Below are 18927 nucleotides of genomic sequence, written 5' to 3' on the forward strand. Positions count from 1 at the left end.
ATTCAACCTATATAAAGAAACTAACTAAACATGCTATTTCACTCGATCTCTACTTTTTCATGAACTCTACCAAAGACTGTTATGTAATATCTAGACCACAACAGCAATCCAAACCATCTTCTGTGAAACACACTAGAACTCATATCCAGATCCAGAATATTGTTTTCTTTTGCTGCAATATCCAGATCACAACAGCAATCCAAATCATCTTTTGTGAAACACACTGGACCTCATATCCAGACCCAGAGGATTGTTTTTGGTTGCAATATCCAGACCACAACAGCAATCCAAATCATCTTTTGTGAAACTCATATCAGAGCCAGATTTAACGAACTAGATTATCATATCCTACCTAAAGAAGAGTATAATAGTTTCATTGAAGTAAATCCCAATTCCGGGCTGCACAAATAACAAACATGTTTCGACATCGATCGCACAACAGGCATTCCAGCCATCTGCAAAGGAGCACTCCAGACCTCACAGCAGACCCAAAGTCTGATTCTAAGTCCCCTCGCAGCAATTGGAGGACGTCTAGTGCCAACATACCCCACAGAAGAGGCGCTGCTTCCCCGTCATCAGACTCTGCAGTCAGAAGCTATGCTACTGACACGTCTTCCTCATCAGGTGATTGCAGTTTGAGCAGTCCAGCTCGTAGACCTCAAGCTGCAAGTCCGCATCACAACAGATCGTTGTCTTTCAGAAATATGAAGAGGCCCACTCCACACCAAATGCAGTGTGAAGAACTGGGAGTTACAGTGACTGCTACAGGATTTCGTCCCAGGGGATCCACCATGCCATCAGATAGTGCCAGCTACTACTTAGCTCGTCGCAGAATGAGGTAAGTGCTTTGTTCATTTGCAGCCAGTTAGATAAATACAGCAAAAAGAACACTCAAAATAATCAATAAAAAACTCCTTTTAATACGAATTTTTTATATGTTTATAAGCCTGTGTCATTCTGTTGAAGTATGTGGACGATCTCGTCTACATACTTCAACAGAATGACGCAGTCCTCATTTAACGAGCGATGACATACATACGTCCTCAGAATGACATACGTCCTCATTTAACGAGCGATATCTTCAAAGGCAGACATTGTTTAGAGTTTTATAAACATGATCTGAATAGTGCGCAACCATTCTTTTAAATGATATTTAGCAATGCGGGAGAAAAAAAGCTTCAGTGAATGAGCGAAGCAGTCGGCGGTGGAATATATCAGTGAATGGTGAAGCAGTGAATATGTGAATCATGAGCGAATCAGTAAATGGGTGAATTAGAGAAGAAGCAAAACAGTAAATAGGGAGCCGAGGTGACTCAGACGTTCTCCTCCCAATGAGGTGAACCGGGTTCGAATCCCAGAGATGGCTGGTTGATACAAATTCTGCACCTGGTTCTCACCAACCACAGTGCTGACGAAAAATATCCCCAGTGGTAGGCGGATCATGAATTAGAATACTCTTGTCGTCGGGATAACCGTGGGAGATTTTCGTGGCTTTCCTTTCCTTGTAACGCAATTGCTGATTAGTTCCACCAAAAGGCCCTCCACGAAGTCAAATTTCTCCTAATATTTGATCCAGGGGTTTCCTTGTCTTCTGGATCGAATTCAAAACAAAGGAGTTGAACATTAGTAGTAACTAAAACATTGGGTCAGCTATTCAACGATGGTTATAAAAACAGTAAATACGTGAATAAGCAAAACAGTAAATGGGTGTATCAGTGAATAAGCAATTAAATAAATGGGTGAATCAGAGAATGAGGAAACAATAAATAGGTGAATCAGTGAATTTAAAAACTAATAAATGGGTGAATGAGAAAATTGACAAATGACTGAAATATCGAATCAGTTTATAATAAATAAAAAGTTTATGAACGTATTATCTGTGCTGACGGCAGATTGCGAATACTTTACTAAAAAATGCAAAAGATTTATTATTTTCTGGCAGTCTAACAGACGAAAGAAATTATTTCGCTATTTCATTTTATATTGTAAGCAAAAGGCTGCTATTAAACGTGTTGCAGAAAAGTATATATTATCATAAAATACATTAAACATCTTTCTTATAATCAAACACTTTCAAATAATTTCCCAATTTTTACCAGGAGAATATATTAATATTAATGTAAGAGCGCAATTCGAGATAATGCTTTATAGAAGATATTCTTAAAGAAAATCCTTTTGTTGCTTATAGATGGTATTGTCAAACTTTTTCAAAAGAACGTTTGAAGATAAGTTTCCCACTTTTTAGAAAACTTCGTGAATAGTTGAGGATTCTTTGGATCATGTTTTATGCCAAAACTAGAATGCCTATAAAAATAGTGAAAGATGGAAAAAATATTGATTTGTTTTGAAATTAAAGACTAATTTGAATAGAATTTTCCCCACATTTAATGCTGTTTTTCTAACGATACTGAAATATAGTTAAACTACATTTACATTTTTTAAGGAATAATATTATATATATATATATATATTATTTGGCTAGCAAACAAATACAAAAATGTATATGCGTAAGGTAAATTGCATAACAGTTTTAAATAATAAATACAAATAAAGTAATAGTTAACAATGCCTTAATTCAATTAGTTAGAACATTTAATTGCAAATGTGCTTTAGATGGACACATTTTTAGTTTTATTTAAGAAATTAACACTTTCTTTAATATTTAGTTGTTTGTAGGGCGAAATAGAATGAGCTTAAAGTCTTATGATTTAGTGGTATGGCTAAATATTACTCAAATTTCTGAGAAGTAAAATTTGATGTTAGTTCGTAATTTCGTTGAAATTAACTGACTTCCATATTAAAATTTTAACTAGGCTTCCATATCAAAATCAATAAACTACTATAAGACAGTTATGTATTTGCTTACGTAGAGGAAATTTTCGACACTTGCAATTAGGTAACATAAAATTAAGATATTTTCGATGTATTACTAGATTTAGATGGTTATTTAGATATGTACTTGGTTTTTAAAGCACGTAAACAGGCAGTTTATATTTGGTTAGTATCCCTACCGACGTGCAATGAGATTAGAGACCAAGCCTCTCCTGTGGTTATAAGCTAGGTGATTCAGTACAGAGTACTGCATTAAACGACCCTGTATATTGATCTTTTAGTTAACGTTGTGTTATACATAAATATATAGATCACTTAGCTAACTTTGTTATCTTAGAAACCATCAGGTCTCATTTTTTAGCTTATTTCTGATTTCATGAATTGAAGAAATTATTCTCTTACAGGTCTAAAGTAATCTACAACAGCAGTAACCTTACTACTCCAAGTCCACCTATTCATGAACCAGGGGACGAAGAGGATGACGAATACTACTTGTTACGAAGCTTCAGCATCAATGCTAAAGGAGCCATCGTCAACCGAGGAGATTTCATTCGTCAAAGGTCCAGAAGTAATAACAGCGTGGCCTCTACAGGTTCCAGCATGACAGCGGGTAACAACACCTCATGTGCTTCAAACGCAACATCCTACTCATCCGGAGGACAGGGAAGAGGACCTTCATCCAAAGTCCAGATCCTTGGTTCCAATGGTGTTGGGAAGAGTGCCCTCATTGACCAATTTATGAACTCAGAATACATGAATGCTTATGAAACGCACGGTGAGCCCAATTTGATATAAGTTTCTTATTTTTTTAAAAGCCTTTTTTACGTTATTTATTCCAGCACAAAAGTAATTTCTTCGTATAACAGTCAACTATTTTCATTTGTGTTCGATGCTTAGTTTTTTCTACGTTACTTATTCCAGCACAAAAGTAATTTTTTACGTCATTTATTCCAGCACAAAAGTAATTTTTTCGTATAACAGTCAATTATTTTCATTTGCGTTCGTTACGTAATTTCTCTACGTTATTTACTCCAGCACAAAAGTAATTTTTCTACGTCATTTATTCCAGCACAAAAGTAATTCTTTCGTAAAGCAGTCAACTATTTTTCTTTGTGTTGGATGCGTAGTTTTTTCTACGTTATTTATTCCAGCGCAAAAGTAGTTTTTTCGTATAACAGTCAACTATTTTCATTTGTGCTAGATGCGTAGTCTTTTCTACGTTATTAATTCCAGCACAAAAGTACTTTTTCATAAAACAGTTAACTATTTTCATTTATGTTCAATACGTAATTTATTCCGTCATAAAGGTAATTTTTTCGTAACATAGTCAACAATTTCGTTTGTGTTTATTGCGCAATTTTTTCTATGTTATTTATTAGAGCACAAAGGTAATTTTTTATTGAACAGTGAATTCATTTTCTTTGAATTCATTACGTTGCTTACCATGTCATTAAACACAGTAAAAGGCATATTTTCATCGAACGAATTTTTTTCTGCAATTTTTACTGGCAATTGTTTTTGCTCACTACGTTGTTTTCTATCTTATTTACTTTATCATAAGGATATTTCTTCACGGGATAGTCAATTAATTTGTGCTCATAACATTGTTTATTCCCGTATAACAGTATATATCCAGTATATATTACTTATACTCTCAACTCTAAATGTAAGTTATTCCAGAGCGAAAGGTATTATTTAATAAAACAGTCAACTTATTTATTTGGGATCATTACGTTATTTTCACTACTGAACCTATCGTAAATAGTTTTTGCTATCAATGATCTTCCAATTCCAAAACAAATTTTTTTTTGTACTAAAACATTTCGGAATTAACTGTCGAAGTAAGTGTGTAATTTCGCCAACAACACACCGTTCCAGTGATTTCGATCCAGTAGATAATGGACTTGTTACCCCAGCAAATAGTTATCTCCATTACAGGAGTCATTTCGGTGAAATATCTACCCGCCCTTTAATCAAGGAGGACATAGTAGCAGTTTCGGGTCAATATCAGTATTCCAGAGAACATTGATTGAAAATGCAATATAAGGAAGCCGTGTTCAACTGTAATTTTGCATAAGCTCTAATTTCTTATGTGACTGCAAACTCGTTATGAAAAACACAATTCCGATTATGATCAAAATATTGAATGTTTAAAACATTCTTTATGTTAAAAACAAGTCTACGGTCATACGTCTTTTCCTCATCTACAAACTTTTAAAAAGGAATAAAATTTCGATTTTAATTAAAAATATAAATGGCGATTTTAAGTTTCTTTATGTTAAAAACAAGTCTACGTTCATACGTCTTTTCCTCATCAACAAACTTTTAAAAAGGAATAAAATTTTGATTTTAATTAAAAATATAAATGACGATTTTAAGTTTCTTTATGTTAAAAACAAGTCTAGGTTCATACGTTTTTTCTTCATCTACAAACTTTTAAAAATGAATAAAATTTCGATTTTAATCAAAAATATTAAATGACGATTTTAAGTTTCTTTATGTTTAAAACAAGTCTACGTTCATACGTTTTTTCTTCATCTACAAACTTTTAAAAAGGAATAAAATTTCGATTTTAATCAAAAATATTAAATGAAGATTTTAAGTTTCTTATGTTTAAAACCAGTCTATTTTAACTCAAATTTTGCATTCTTTCCATACTTTTTCTCATGTAGCGACAAACCTTTAAAGAAGAATACAATTCCGATTGTAATCAAAAATATTAAATGACGATTTTGAATTTCATTATGTTTTGAAACAAGTCTAACTTAACTGAAACTTTGCACTCCTTCAATGCTTTTTGTTGTGTAGCAAGAAATTGTTTGAAGAAAATACGGTTCAGTTTATGCTCAAAAGCGTTAAATGCTGATTTTAAGTTATATTAAACACCGCAGCAATATGACTTAATTCTTTAATAATTAATTGTCCACGTCACAAGCTTAATTATTTTTCATTTTATTGTTTTACTAGCTTTGAATAAAAATAATAACTATTGTTAGAAAAAATAAATACAATTGAAATCAATTGCTACTTATCCATTTATATTCAAGCACGCCGCCGGCCCATATTTGTAATTGCTTCGTGATAATTTTGGTTTCCAGGCAATAAATAAAATCAATATTAAAAATTATTCAATTTAAAAGGCTCTAATATTTTATTTTATTACACAGATTAGCTTTAACACATTTAGCTTCCTATTTTATTGGAACATAATTTGTCCCATTAAAATTGGAAATCATCTGTCCCAATCATATTCCTTTGGTCGCTACAAAAATTTCATGCTCAGACTTATTTTATAAATTTTTATTTAATTTTGGTCACTATGAAAACTCGTTAAATGTTTTTAGTCAAACTAAACAATTTCTTGCATCATTATAAGGAATGTAATTTTATATGACAAAATACAAAATTATAATCAAACAGGGGGAATAGTTTCGGAAAACGAAATTTATAATTGTGTGCAAAATTTTTTCATTTTGCCCAAAAAGCTCCAGATATGCAGAAATAAACGAAAAGTAAAATTAAATATAAAGGGTCCAAACTTAGGGACAGCTTTCCTGACCAAATTATTTGGACGATGTTTCCCAGATTGCTGCTACCCCCCATATTTTGGGGGTTAGAAATCCGTATATATCAAAAAAAGATATGCTTATTCAGAGAAAGTACATTTTTGTGTCTAATTTCGCAACTTAAAATATCGTCTGCACTAATTAATTAGCATATTTGAGGTCACTTCCTAAACTATTAAGATAGAGTCCAAGAACGAGAAAATCCGATTATTTGATCAAAAGTCATTCAGGATGGTGGTTTTTTTTTTGGCGCACTGTACACGAAATTATTAAGGTTAGAAATTCAATTCGGAAATGTTGAGTTAATATATTATTGATATAAGTAAGAATTGTTTTCTTAATTCTTACGAAATAATGAAAACAATAATGATAATAATATCCATATTCACTTGGCATTGAAAAAATTTTCTAATTCTTTTTCCAATAATATGCTTAGTTTCTCAAGCAAGAACAATGAAAAATAATAGTAAAAATGCACAAGTAAATGAAAAAAAAAAACTTGTTTTGTTTCATTATCTAGTGGGTAAACAATTATGAGAAAAAACGACACTTACGTAAAGAAGCACATTTTCCCGTTTCTTTTCATCATTCGTGCTTTTAATGAAAAGAATTAAATAAAAAAGAAAACAAAATAACAAAATTAAGAAAAAGTCTTTATGTTACCTCTTTTCGATTGCTTGTTATTTGTTTCTTGTTAACGCATAAGTACTTTTTTCTAACTATATTGAATAAATTTTCTTTTATCCATATTGAACAAACGAAGAGGATCCTTTTCTTTCTTTTAGAATTCTGTAGAAATTTATTCGCGTCCTAAGAGGACACTTCATTAAAAATTATTTTGTGCAATAAAAAATCAGCAAAGTTTTCGTTTTTGTAATTTTATTTCAAAAAGTGCATTTTAAAACCCGATTGGAATTATTAAAACAGTAAACATTGAATGAAAAAAAAGCATTTAAAAGATTTCCTCAATCATATAAAACCTTTGGGATTTATATATTTTACGTTATACTAAATTTGCTTAATAAAATTTGTAGATAAGGTTTTTAAAACAGAAAGTTGCCCGAAATTTAAAAATACTCGAAATTTTAAACCAACTCTACTTATTTCCTACAAAACGTGAATATTAATAATTTATTATTATGAGTTAATTATTAATTATGTTATTGTTATAGTGCTATCTTATTATGTTATATTGTTAATTATTAATTATGTTATTAAATATTAAGCTAATAATTATTATGAGTTATGGAAATGATGAAGCAATATAGTTTTTTAGTATAATTATAAATGAATTTATAAAATTAATTTGTTTGAGAAAGAATTAAATTATTTCTAAATAAAGCAGTCTTTACTTTGAACTGTATATAACTGAAGTTAAAACAAAGTCAATGGAGCACAAATATGTCATGTAAACAGGTATCTGACCGTTTTGGTAGTATAATAAGGATAAAAAAGCATTTTTTTTTCAGTGTCATCATTCTGCGTTGTAACCTTAAATAATAACACTGAAGAAGTTTATTTGACAGCGTTTAGTCTTTTTTTCCCGTTTGAATGAATGCGTGAAGAAAGTAATTTACACCATTTACTCATTTTCTGCGTTTCGACGCTGAAGAAGGCGTTTCAACACTATTCATTATCTGCGCCATTTAATCGTTTCCATGTTACTACACTAAAGAAGGATGTTTCACCACCAATGATATGCTTTAACCTCGAGGCTAAATGACGGCAATTTCAAAGGTGTTTCGTAACCATTTATTCATTTTCTGCGTTTCGACACCATTCAGTCGTTTCTGTGTTTCGACACTAAAGTAGGATGTTTCACCACCAATAATATGTTTCAACCTCGAGGCTAAATGACGGCACTTTCAAAGGTGTTTCGTAACCATTTATTCATTTTCTGCGTTTCGACACCATTCAGTCGTTTCTGTGTTTCGACACTAAAGTAGGATGTTTCACCACCAATAATATGTTTCAACCTCGAGGCTAAATGACGGCACTTCCAAAGGTGTTTCGTAACCATTTATTCATTTTCTGCGTTCTGACGCCGTTCAGTCGTTTCTGTGTTTCGACACTAAAGTAGGATGTTTCACCACCAATACTATGTTTCAACCTCGAGGCTAAATGACGGCACTTCCAAAGGTGTTTCGTAACCATTTATTCATTTTCTGCGTTCCGACGCCGTTCAGTCGTTTCTGTGTTTCGACACTAAAGTAGAATGTTTCACCACCAATAATATGTTTCAACCTCGAGGCTAAATGACGGCACTTTCAAAGGTATGTCGTAACCATTTATTTATTTTCTGCGTTTCGACACCATTCAGTCGTTTCTGTGTTTCGACACTAAAGTAGGATGTTTCACCACCAATAATATGTTTCAACCTCGAGGCTAAATGACGGCACTTTCAAAGGTGTTTCGTAACCATTTAATCATTTTCTGCGTTTTGACACCATTCAGTCTTTCTTGTATTTCGGCACTAAAGTAGGATGTTTAACCACAATTCATATGTTTCAACATCGAGGCTAAATGACGACACTTTCGGAGGTGTTTTTTAACCATTCATATATTTTGTGCATTCAACATTCACTCACTTTCTGCATTTTCAACACAGAAGATATTTTGACAGTAATCAGTATTTTCTCTATTTCGACGCTGAATTTGAAACTTAACGTAATTTAGAGCCAGCCAGTCATTTCTGTTTTTTACAATGAAAAAGGAGCTTAATTAATACAAGTATTTTTATAACACTTAATTAATACAAGTATTTCATTTATTCGTGCGCTTTTTACGTTGCTTTAACTTTTTTTAATTAAAAAGCTATACGAATAAAAATAAGTTAATGAAAAATAAACATTTGACTATTAGTTTACATAAGTTATGTTTCTTTACGTCCCAAGTCACATAAAAGTTAAGTATTTTATAAACTAGAACACAGCAGGGAAATTTAACTTCTGCGAAATAAGTATTAGGCTTTACATTTACATTTAAGTTATCCATTCTATTTAAATATTGATTTGATTAAAAGAATTTAAATGAAAATGTGCCTATTAAACCACAAGGGTCCGTGAAATCTTTTTCATTTTACACCCACTGATTATTCTCCACACCAACAGATTCAAACCAGTTTGAATTTTTCTTCATTTATTCGCGACGACGAAAGTTAGAATTTCTCGAAATAAAAATTAATGGCACTAAAAATGTCGAGATGTTTGAATGAGCAGAAATGAAACTACAGAGACGGTTAAATTTCTAAACGATTGTTTTCGCGCACTTGAAATGCATTTTAATTAAAAATTCTCGAAAGTTAACATCCAGAGGGAAATACAGATAATCTAAACTTCTTTTGTTTTAAACTTATCACCTTACCTGTAAGTTGAGCGTAACTTCAAGGCACAATGCAGACGACGAAGCAAATGTATTAATTAAATGCTTTTAATTTGAATGGTTTTAGAATGAATTTATATTTCTGAGAAACAAAAAAAAATCATTGCATTTTAATCTTACTAATTTAATGCAGTTTACCCCAAAAATTTCCGAAAATTTTAAATAATTAATTATTAAAAAACGAAAGGAAGCAGAAAGGACCGTTAGCGAGACGCATTTTTACCAAGTTTCAAAATTAGTCACAGTGTTCGTGAAGAGATTGAGCTCTCTGTCAAGAGATGGAACACTCGGTAAAGAGAGGGAACTCTCGGTAAAGAGACGGAACTCTCGGTAAAGAGACGGAACTCTCGGTAAAGAGACGGAACTCTCAGAAAAGAGACGGAACTCTCGGTAAAGCGACGGAACTCTCGGTAAAGAGACGGAACTCTCGATAAAGAGAAGTAATTATCGGTAAAGAGATGAAGCAATCATGAGTTGAAAGTGAAGGTGCCAACATAAATGCTGATCTTGTGACTGCCAGAGAGTAGTAATATTTTAGATAATTCTGTGTCTCAGATTATTTCTCTCAAAATATTTGGATGGACGGCTGTTAATTTTGTTCTCTAATATATACTGTAAATGGTGGTCATTTTGAGGACATAGTTTAATTGCTTTTCTCATAAATAACAGTGATATCTGTTGATGAATTTTCTTCAACAAATTTTTAAATTATATGGTTTTCTGAATTGGGTATACTATAGCCTACGTCACAGATCGTGTTATTCCTACTAAATTTAACTAGTAAAATATTTTGGTTTGATNGAGAGGGAAGTCTCGGTAAAGAGAGGGAAGTCTCGGTAAAGAGAGGGAAGTCTCGGTAAAGAGAGGGAAGTCTCGGTAAAGAGAGGGAAGTCTCGGTAAAGAGAGGGAAGTCTCGGTAAAGAGAGGGAAGTCTCGGTAAAGAGAGGGAAGTCTCGGTAAAGAGAGGGAAGTCTCGGTAAAGAGAGGGAAGTCTCGGTAAAGAGAGGGAAGTCTCGGTAAAGAGAGGGAAGTCTCGGTAAAGAGAGGGAAGTCTTGGTAAAGAGAGGGAACACTCCGTAAAGAGATGGAACACTCCGCAAAGAGATGGAACTCTCAGTAAGGAGATGGAACTCTCAGTAAGGAGATGGAACTCTCAGTAAAGAGAGGGAACTCTCAGTAAGGAGAAGGAACTTAACAAAGAGAGGGAACACTCAGTAAAGAGAAGGAGCAATCACGAAATGAGCTTTCAAAAAGGATAAGGAGCTTTCAGCACAGATATGGAACTCTCAGTAAAGAAATGCAGCAATCACGAGATGAGTTTTCAGTAAAGAGATGGAACTCTCAGTAAAGAGATGGACCACTCACGAGATGAGCTTTTAGTAAAGAGATGAATTTCACAGCAAAGAGATGGAGCTCACAGCAAATAGGTGGAATTCTCAGTCAGTAAGGAGACGGAACTCTCGGTAAAGAGACGGAACTCTCGGTAAAGATAAGAAACTATCGGTAAAGAGATGAAGCAATCATGAGTCGAAAATAAAGGTGTCAACATAAAGGACAGAGGCTGATCTTGTGACTGCCAGGGAGCAGTAAAATTTTAGGTCATCCTGTGTCTCAGATTATTTCCCTCAAAATATTTGGATGGAGGGTAGTTAATTTTGTTCTCTAATATGTAATGTAAATGGTGGTCATTTTGAGAACATAGTTTAAATGTTTTTTCCCATAAATAACAGAAATATCTGCTGACGAATTTTCTTTAACTAATTTTGAAATTTCTTGAGAATAAATTATATGGTTTTCTGGGGATGAATGCAGCAACCTTGGCATTTATATTTCAGTCCTACATTTTATTTATTTTTAAACTATAGGTTATTGTCGAGATATTGAACATCGGCATCAGGATTTTCATCATCTTTCACAAATCTAGTTAAAATTTATGAATGTTGAAAGCACTTTTTATAACGAAAACAAATCTTAGATAAACCGTTGAAAAATTGCTGAGATTAAATTTGTGAGAGTGTGCGTCCATTTACTGGAATCGCTATTGTAAAATGTGAATTTATACTAATGAAAATATTAAAGTAGGAAAATTTGTTGCGTTTCCTAGATACGTTATTGCAAAATGTGAATAGATGTTAATAGTTAAATCATGTTTCTCCAATTTTTAACTTTTTGATTATCAAGGAAAATAGCATTCATTTATAAAATAAATAATTTCTTATTAAAAAACGAAACAAATTTTACTTTAATGTAATGATTTATCTGGTTGTTAACAATAATATCCAACAACAACGTTGAGTATCCCAATCAATACCCTTAATGTTTAAAACTGTCAGTATAAGGATATACCGGACAATGATCCTTTATCTAAAAAAATCATCAGTGTGGGAAACATAAGGCAAGCGTATGCCGGATAATGACATACGCATCCTTGCCAGGATATTTCTGTTTATCCAGCTATTATAGAAAATACATGATGGTTGTAAAATGTTAGGCCCTTCTTCCTTAAAAAGAAAGAAAATGTGAATTTTTACTCGTAGCACCAAGAGTTTACTATCAACTAATACTAATGCNATGCAAGACCGTGCTTTACTCGTGAAATGTTACTATGAATGCGACAGCAATGAACGGAGGGCTTTACAAAAGTTCCGTACTGTAAGAGGAAAACGCCGAGGTCCAATGACACAGCAAGGTTTACGGAAAATGATGGCAAAATTTCAAGCCACAGGTTTGTTATCTGTTGCACCTGCTATTTCGTTTAACCTTATTGCATACAGCGCCATTCACCACTAGTGGTGAATTTTTGAGCTTTTTTTTCTTTTTTTTGCGAGAACTAAAATTCCATAACCTCTTATAGACATTTACCAAGTTTGATGGCATTTGGTCGGGTAGTTTTATTTTTATAGCCATTTCAAAGTGGAACTTTAATTATAAAGACCCTGTATATATATATATACACCTCAGAAATGCCATAATTGCTACTCTCTTGTCGTTAACCTGTAGGCACCTGTGGCTAAGTGGAGCAGCATCACCCACGTCATATAACCACAAACCAGTTTATAGGGTAGGCTACAATCACACAGAAGAAAAGGCACTGAACACATATATAGAGAAAAGAAGTTACATCCCTGCTTACGGTGGGATTCGAACCCACAACGACTGGTCCCGTAGTCCTGTACAGAAACCACTAGACCAGTGATCAAAATTATGAAATATTCATATTTCATATTTTTTAATAAAAGTATTAAAAATGTTTCAAACTATGAAACATTCACATACTTTACCAGTTTGTCATTTGGCATTGTATACAATGCATAGCAGATAAGTGATATGTTTAGTCATTTCTTACTCTGGAATAATATATATCTTTTGTTATTTTATAGTCATCTTTATTAATTTTGTTATTCACCAATGAACTTTAGTGAGACAAGAAATTTATATACTCTCTAGTTTTTCTCTTCAATTAAATAATATTAAATATCTTTATTAATTTTGTTACTCACTCACAAATCTTAGTGAGATAAGGAATTTGCATACTCTCCAGTTTTTCTATTCAATTAAATAATATCTTTAGTGATTTTGTTATTCACTGATAAACCTCAGTGAGACAAGGATCTTGTATACTCTTTAGTTTTTCTATACCATAATTAATATTAAATAATATCTTTGATAATTTTGTTATTCACTGATAAACATTAGACAGGCACGGAATTTGTAGTCTAGATTTTCTATCCAATTAAATAATATTAAATAATAACTTTAGTAATTTTGTTACTCACTGATAAACCTCAGTATACAAGGATCTTGTATACTCTTTAGTTTTTCTATTCCATAATTAATATTAAATAATGTCTTTGATAATTTTGTTATTCCCTGATAAACATTAGAGAGGCACGGAATTTGTAGCCTAGCTTTTCTATCCAATTAAATAATATTAAATAATAACTTTAGTAATTTTGTTACTCACTGATAAACCTCAGTGAGACAAGGATCTTGTATACTATTTAGTTTTTCTATTCCATAATTAATATTAAATAATATCTTTGATAATTTTGTTATTCACTGATAAACATTAGAGAGGCACAGAATTTGTAGTCTAGCTTTTCTATCCAATTAAATAATATTAAATAATAACTTTAGTAATTTTGGTATTCACTGATAAACCTCAGTGAGACAAGGATCTTGTGTACTCTTTAGCTTTTCTATTCCATAATTAATATTAAATAATATCTTTGATAATTTTGTTATTCACTGATAAACATTAGAGAGGCACGGAATTTGTAGTCTAGCTTTTCTATCCAATTAAATAATATTAAATAATATCTTTAGTAATTTTGTTATTCACTGCTAAATCAAGGTGAGACAAGAAATTTGTATACACTTTAGTTTTTCTATTCCATAATTAATATTAAATAATATCTTTGATAATTTTGTTATTCACTGATAAACAATAGAGAGGCACGGAATTTGTAGTCTAGCTTTTCTATCCAATTAAATAATATTAAATAATGACTTTAGTAATTTTGGTATTCACTGCTAAATCAAGGTGAGACAAGAAATTTGTATACTCTCTAGTTTTTCTATTCAGTTAAATAATATTAAATAATAACTTTAATAATTTTTTTATTCACAGATAAATCTTAGTGAGACAAGAAATTTGCATACTTTTTAGTTTTTTTATTCAATTGAATAATATTAAATAATACCTTTAGTAATTATTTTAATCACTGATAAATCTTAGTGAGACAAAAAATTAGCACACTCTCTAGTTTTTCTATTCAATTAACTGATATTAAATAATATCTTAATAATTTTGTTATTCACTGATAAATTTTAGTGAGGTAAGAAATTTTTACACTTTCTAGTTTTTCCATTCCATTAAATAATGTCTTTAATAATTTTGTTATTCCCTGATAAACTTTAGATAGAGAAGAAATTTGCATACTCTCTAGTTTTTCTATTCGATTAAATAAATCTTTAAGTCAACTTACTATAAAATCAAGTTTACTTTGAAGCGCATATCTTAAATATTGGAACTTTTCTACATAAAAATCTGTTTTAATGACTTTAAAGTCTGAAAAAAAAAAACATTTCAAAATCATTTCCCCATAAAACGGCAATATATTTTTATGAAACGAAGTCATCGATCATTAATTTTTACAGAGTTTAAACAGATTAAAAAAACATCAAACATTTTATACTGAATGCTGTTTATATTTGTTCATAATAAATCATAACCAATATCTAAATACTTTTAATGCCAGTAAAATTTCCGTCTCATTAAATAGAAAGTTATTTGAAATAAACATTAAATTCGTTAAAGGAAGATTGATTAAAAATGAAAATTGTGTGATAGAAAATTACTTAGTTATTTTAAATAAATTCTTTCCGTAAATATACCGTTTCATTATTTAACAGTTTAAATGACTTCGTAATTTTCAGTTGAAGACGTTAAACTTATTTAGAAGCTTTTAAAAACAATATATTTAAACATAATTATAACAATAATTATAACAATAATTATTGCTATAATTATTGTTTTTAATTATAACAATATATTTAAAAACAAGTAAATAAAAAAATTAAAGTCAATTCCTACTAAGGTCAACATAGAAAAAATTTATTTTAATTACTCTTTATTAAATAATTACATTATTTTTACCCATATAAAACTAAAATTAATTAAACTTTATTAATGAATTAATATTTGAAAAAACTGTATTAACTGCGTGGTATCAGATAACTATAAAAGTATGAATTTGGTGACGTGGAATACACGTGCTACCACGTAATGTTCTTTATTAAGTTTTATCTGAATATGAAATAATTAAATATAAAAATTGAATCGCTTATAGTACAATTTAAAACAATGACTAACACTTAACCAATCAGAAAATTCCATTTAGTTTTTCTTTCTTTCCTATTTAATTAATGAATAAATATTTGAAAAGACTGTATTAACATCAAGAGTCCTCCACTAGAAGTTCAAAATTTTTTATTTGAATTTGAGTGGATGAATAAAAAGTATTTTATTAACGATTGAAAATTTGAACAAGATATAGGAAGAGTGTGAACTAAGAGTAGAAATTGAAAAAAATAGATAGCTCTATCTAATCATCTTTTTCAAATGAAATTTTAAACAATATTAATGCTAATTATTCTTTTATGGCGGTTTATAACAAATAGTATAAATAATGCTTTATGGTTAGTTTTGCCCCGAGTATAGTACCCTATGATAATGGAGACTATGTTTCATCAATATGTGGTCAAAAACACTGGTCAGAAACAGTACATTTGTGCTAATCAAAAATTGGTACTTTATTATTAGAATATGTTTTGACAAATATTGGTCTGAAACAATGGGTCTTAACAATTAGAGAATAAGCACGAATAGTAGATGTTGTTTCTAATCCCCAAGAGGTCCATCCTAATTAGACCAATTCCATAAGTCCAAAAATGTCCAGAAAGTCTAAAAACAGATGAGGTTTTGAAAAAACCTCGTCGATCTTAAAATCGATGCAGTTCAGAATATGCTCGGGTGAAGCCTGAGCAGTCTTACATTTAGTACAAAGTCCAAAAGTCTTTTGCCCCTGAACATACGAGAGACACCCCAAGTGACCACTTGCAAAGCGAGACAAACAAGTCTTCTGGCTTCTAGGTCCCCCAAAAAGCAAGGCACTTCCAGGTCGTTTTCTGAAATACCAATTATGCGGAGGAGGAACCCTCCAGAGGTCCATAAACATTTTTTTGCACTCTGCAAAGACCTCATTGAAAATGGAAGGTAAATCTGGCTGTAAAGGTTCTAAAGAAGCATCTTTAACCAGTGATCTGTACCACGAATAGTAGATAAAATGTCTTTTCAAAGATTAAAAATTAATAAACTAAGGAATAATTAAAACAAAAAAAAGAAATGAATTACGAAAAGTATTCTGAAATTAATTAACGGTCATATTTAAAAATTTTATTTCACACTTCGATGCTGTTTTATTGAAAGTTCTTATATTTCCAACTTGACCAGCTTAAATTCTTTTAACTCTTTTAAGAATCCATTTAAAATCTTTAAATTTAACATTTCCTTTAGTAAAAAATAATTTATTTTACGCTTAATGCACCTGATTAATAAAAAGACAGTTGTAAATAACTTGTAAATAAATAACAAAAATTATTTTCAAGGGTATCATAATTTAATTTTTCAGAAATTTTAATCTTGCTATTTTCATTTAATTATAAAGAGATTGACGCTAATTACTAAAAAGTAAAAGTAAGATTATCAACTACTGTATAAACTAATTAGAGAGATGAAAATAAAAGAGAGTTTTAATTAATTAAATGAAATTGCTTCAAATACTATGAATTTTTAATGATATTAATCTTATTAATTGTTTATATTTGAGCGAAATTTTTATGTGCTTTCTTTTTTCAGTTTTGGAAATAGTTAATTATTAATTTGATTTGTCGGATTTACTTACCTTAGAATCATTGTAGTAAACAAAGTTTGCACATGGATTATTCATTTTCTAAGACAGATCGAAACGCTAAGGCAATCCATCATATTATAACCGATAAATGCAACCCTGGATGTATCATTTTTTATGCACAGGAAGGGACAGAGAGGATTTGAAAGGCGATAAATTGAAACACTTAATATCAGACAATCAAACTGCTTTTGACCTTTTCTTATCCCATATTCCTCATTAGTGATTCGGAGAATTTGAAAAACGATTTTATTTTCGCCTAGCTATTTATATGCTATTTATATTTTAGTAAACGCTACTCTTTAATATGAAAAAATATATATTTGGCTTGTTAATTTCGGTGTCGAAAGAAATTATTTCAGTTTGAATATCTTTTAGTAAACGTTCCGTAAAAATATGTTTAATGTTGTCAATGCGGATTTTTTTTAAACAAAGTTCAAGAAACCTTACATAATTTTTTTAAATTTTAAGACAATTTTCGGAAGTCTTTTTTAAAAATTTACTTTTATATATAATATTTACTATATAAAAATGATACATTATGACATACATTTCTCTTGCTTAAAAGTTCTTTAGAAATAGCGAAATAAACACAGAGTGAAATTGAAATTAATGATCTCCTCACTAAGATATTGAGACCATATTTTTCAAATTGCAAACCAGTGAAGTTGGAAATTAGTTTTTCATGATGTGTCATTGTGACGGTCGCTATATCAGACTTCCTAACTCTCCCTGGACAGGGTGAAAACTATAGTGTTCCTATATATAAAGCATCCTATTTCGATCTCGGAGGTCCTTGGTTCAAATCCTGCTGGCAGCCTCGCACACTTTTCCTTCAACCTCACACGAGTGAGTGCATTTTGCACAAAAATCAGTATATGCTGTTTCACATTTGAATGCAGGATTTTCTTAAATTCCGCTATGTTGTGAGCCACGGAGTTGAACATTAGTAGTCGTAAACAGATCAAATTAGGTTGGCTATTCAACGACGGTTGAACAGCCGATAAAAAAAATTCCACTATTATTTGTTTTGGAGCAAATTTGACAAATTTTTGCTCTGTTTTTTTCTTTTTTCTTTTTGAGTGCAAGAATTTGTAAAACTGTCATTCTAAATTTAAATAAAAAGAAACTTGTGTATAATAAGTTTCAAGATCAAAATGCGTAGTTATACTGTCCTACGTAGTTACAATTTTTGAATATTTTATATTTTTGAATTCCGATTGGACATTTATATCCTTACGAGCATATAAATATTCAGTCAGAAATACATTAAAATACTGAATATAAAATTAAAGTAAAGTTAGATCATTCTTTTTTTATTCCGCTTTTCAGGTTTATTTTTTTACGTTATTTTTAAGTATTAAGTTTAAAACAAACTTTGCGTATAGAGAAATAATTAATATTTAGGTTTATAACGCTTTTTCAAGGCAAATTTTGATGATATAGTGTTTTTTTTAAATAATCTCTGCCTATACCATCAAAACTATCATTATAACGTTAATGTAAGCATATTAGTATTTTGACTATACTATTTTCCCTATCTCAAAACATTTTTCCTATAGATTACATATAGTGTTTTCATTAAAATGCAATAATCGTAATATAACCAAACATGCCTTGTAGGGCAGGTTAGAATTTCAAGATTTCCCGAGTTTATGTAGTTAACTTAACAATAA

The 18927-nt window shown here is 30.8% G+C and overlaps 1 protein-coding gene across 1 annotated transcript in view; it reads left to right on the forward strand.

The window, feature by feature from the left end:
• The first annotated feature begins 258 nt into the window (after positions 1–258).
• Positions 259–18927, forward strand: part of LOC107446156 (GTP-binding protein RAD-like) — a 29366-nt gene continuing 10697 nt past the window's right edge. The window contains exons 1-2 of the mRNA XM_071181720.1: positions 259–838; positions 3237–3607. Coding sequence (XP_071037821.1) covers positions 417–838; positions 3237–3607 — 793 coding nt within the window. The 5' untranslated portion in view covers positions 259–416. The remainder of the gene's footprint in view (positions 839–3236; positions 3608–18927) is intronic.

Source organism: Parasteatoda tepidariorum, chromosome 6 (assembly GCF_043381705.1).
Source record: "Parasteatoda tepidariorum isolate YZ-2023 chromosome 6, CAS_Ptep_4.0, whole genome shotgun sequence".
NCBI classification, from domain to species: domain Eukaryota; kingdom Metazoa; phylum Arthropoda; class Arachnida; order Araneae; family Theridiidae; genus Parasteatoda; species Parasteatoda tepidariorum.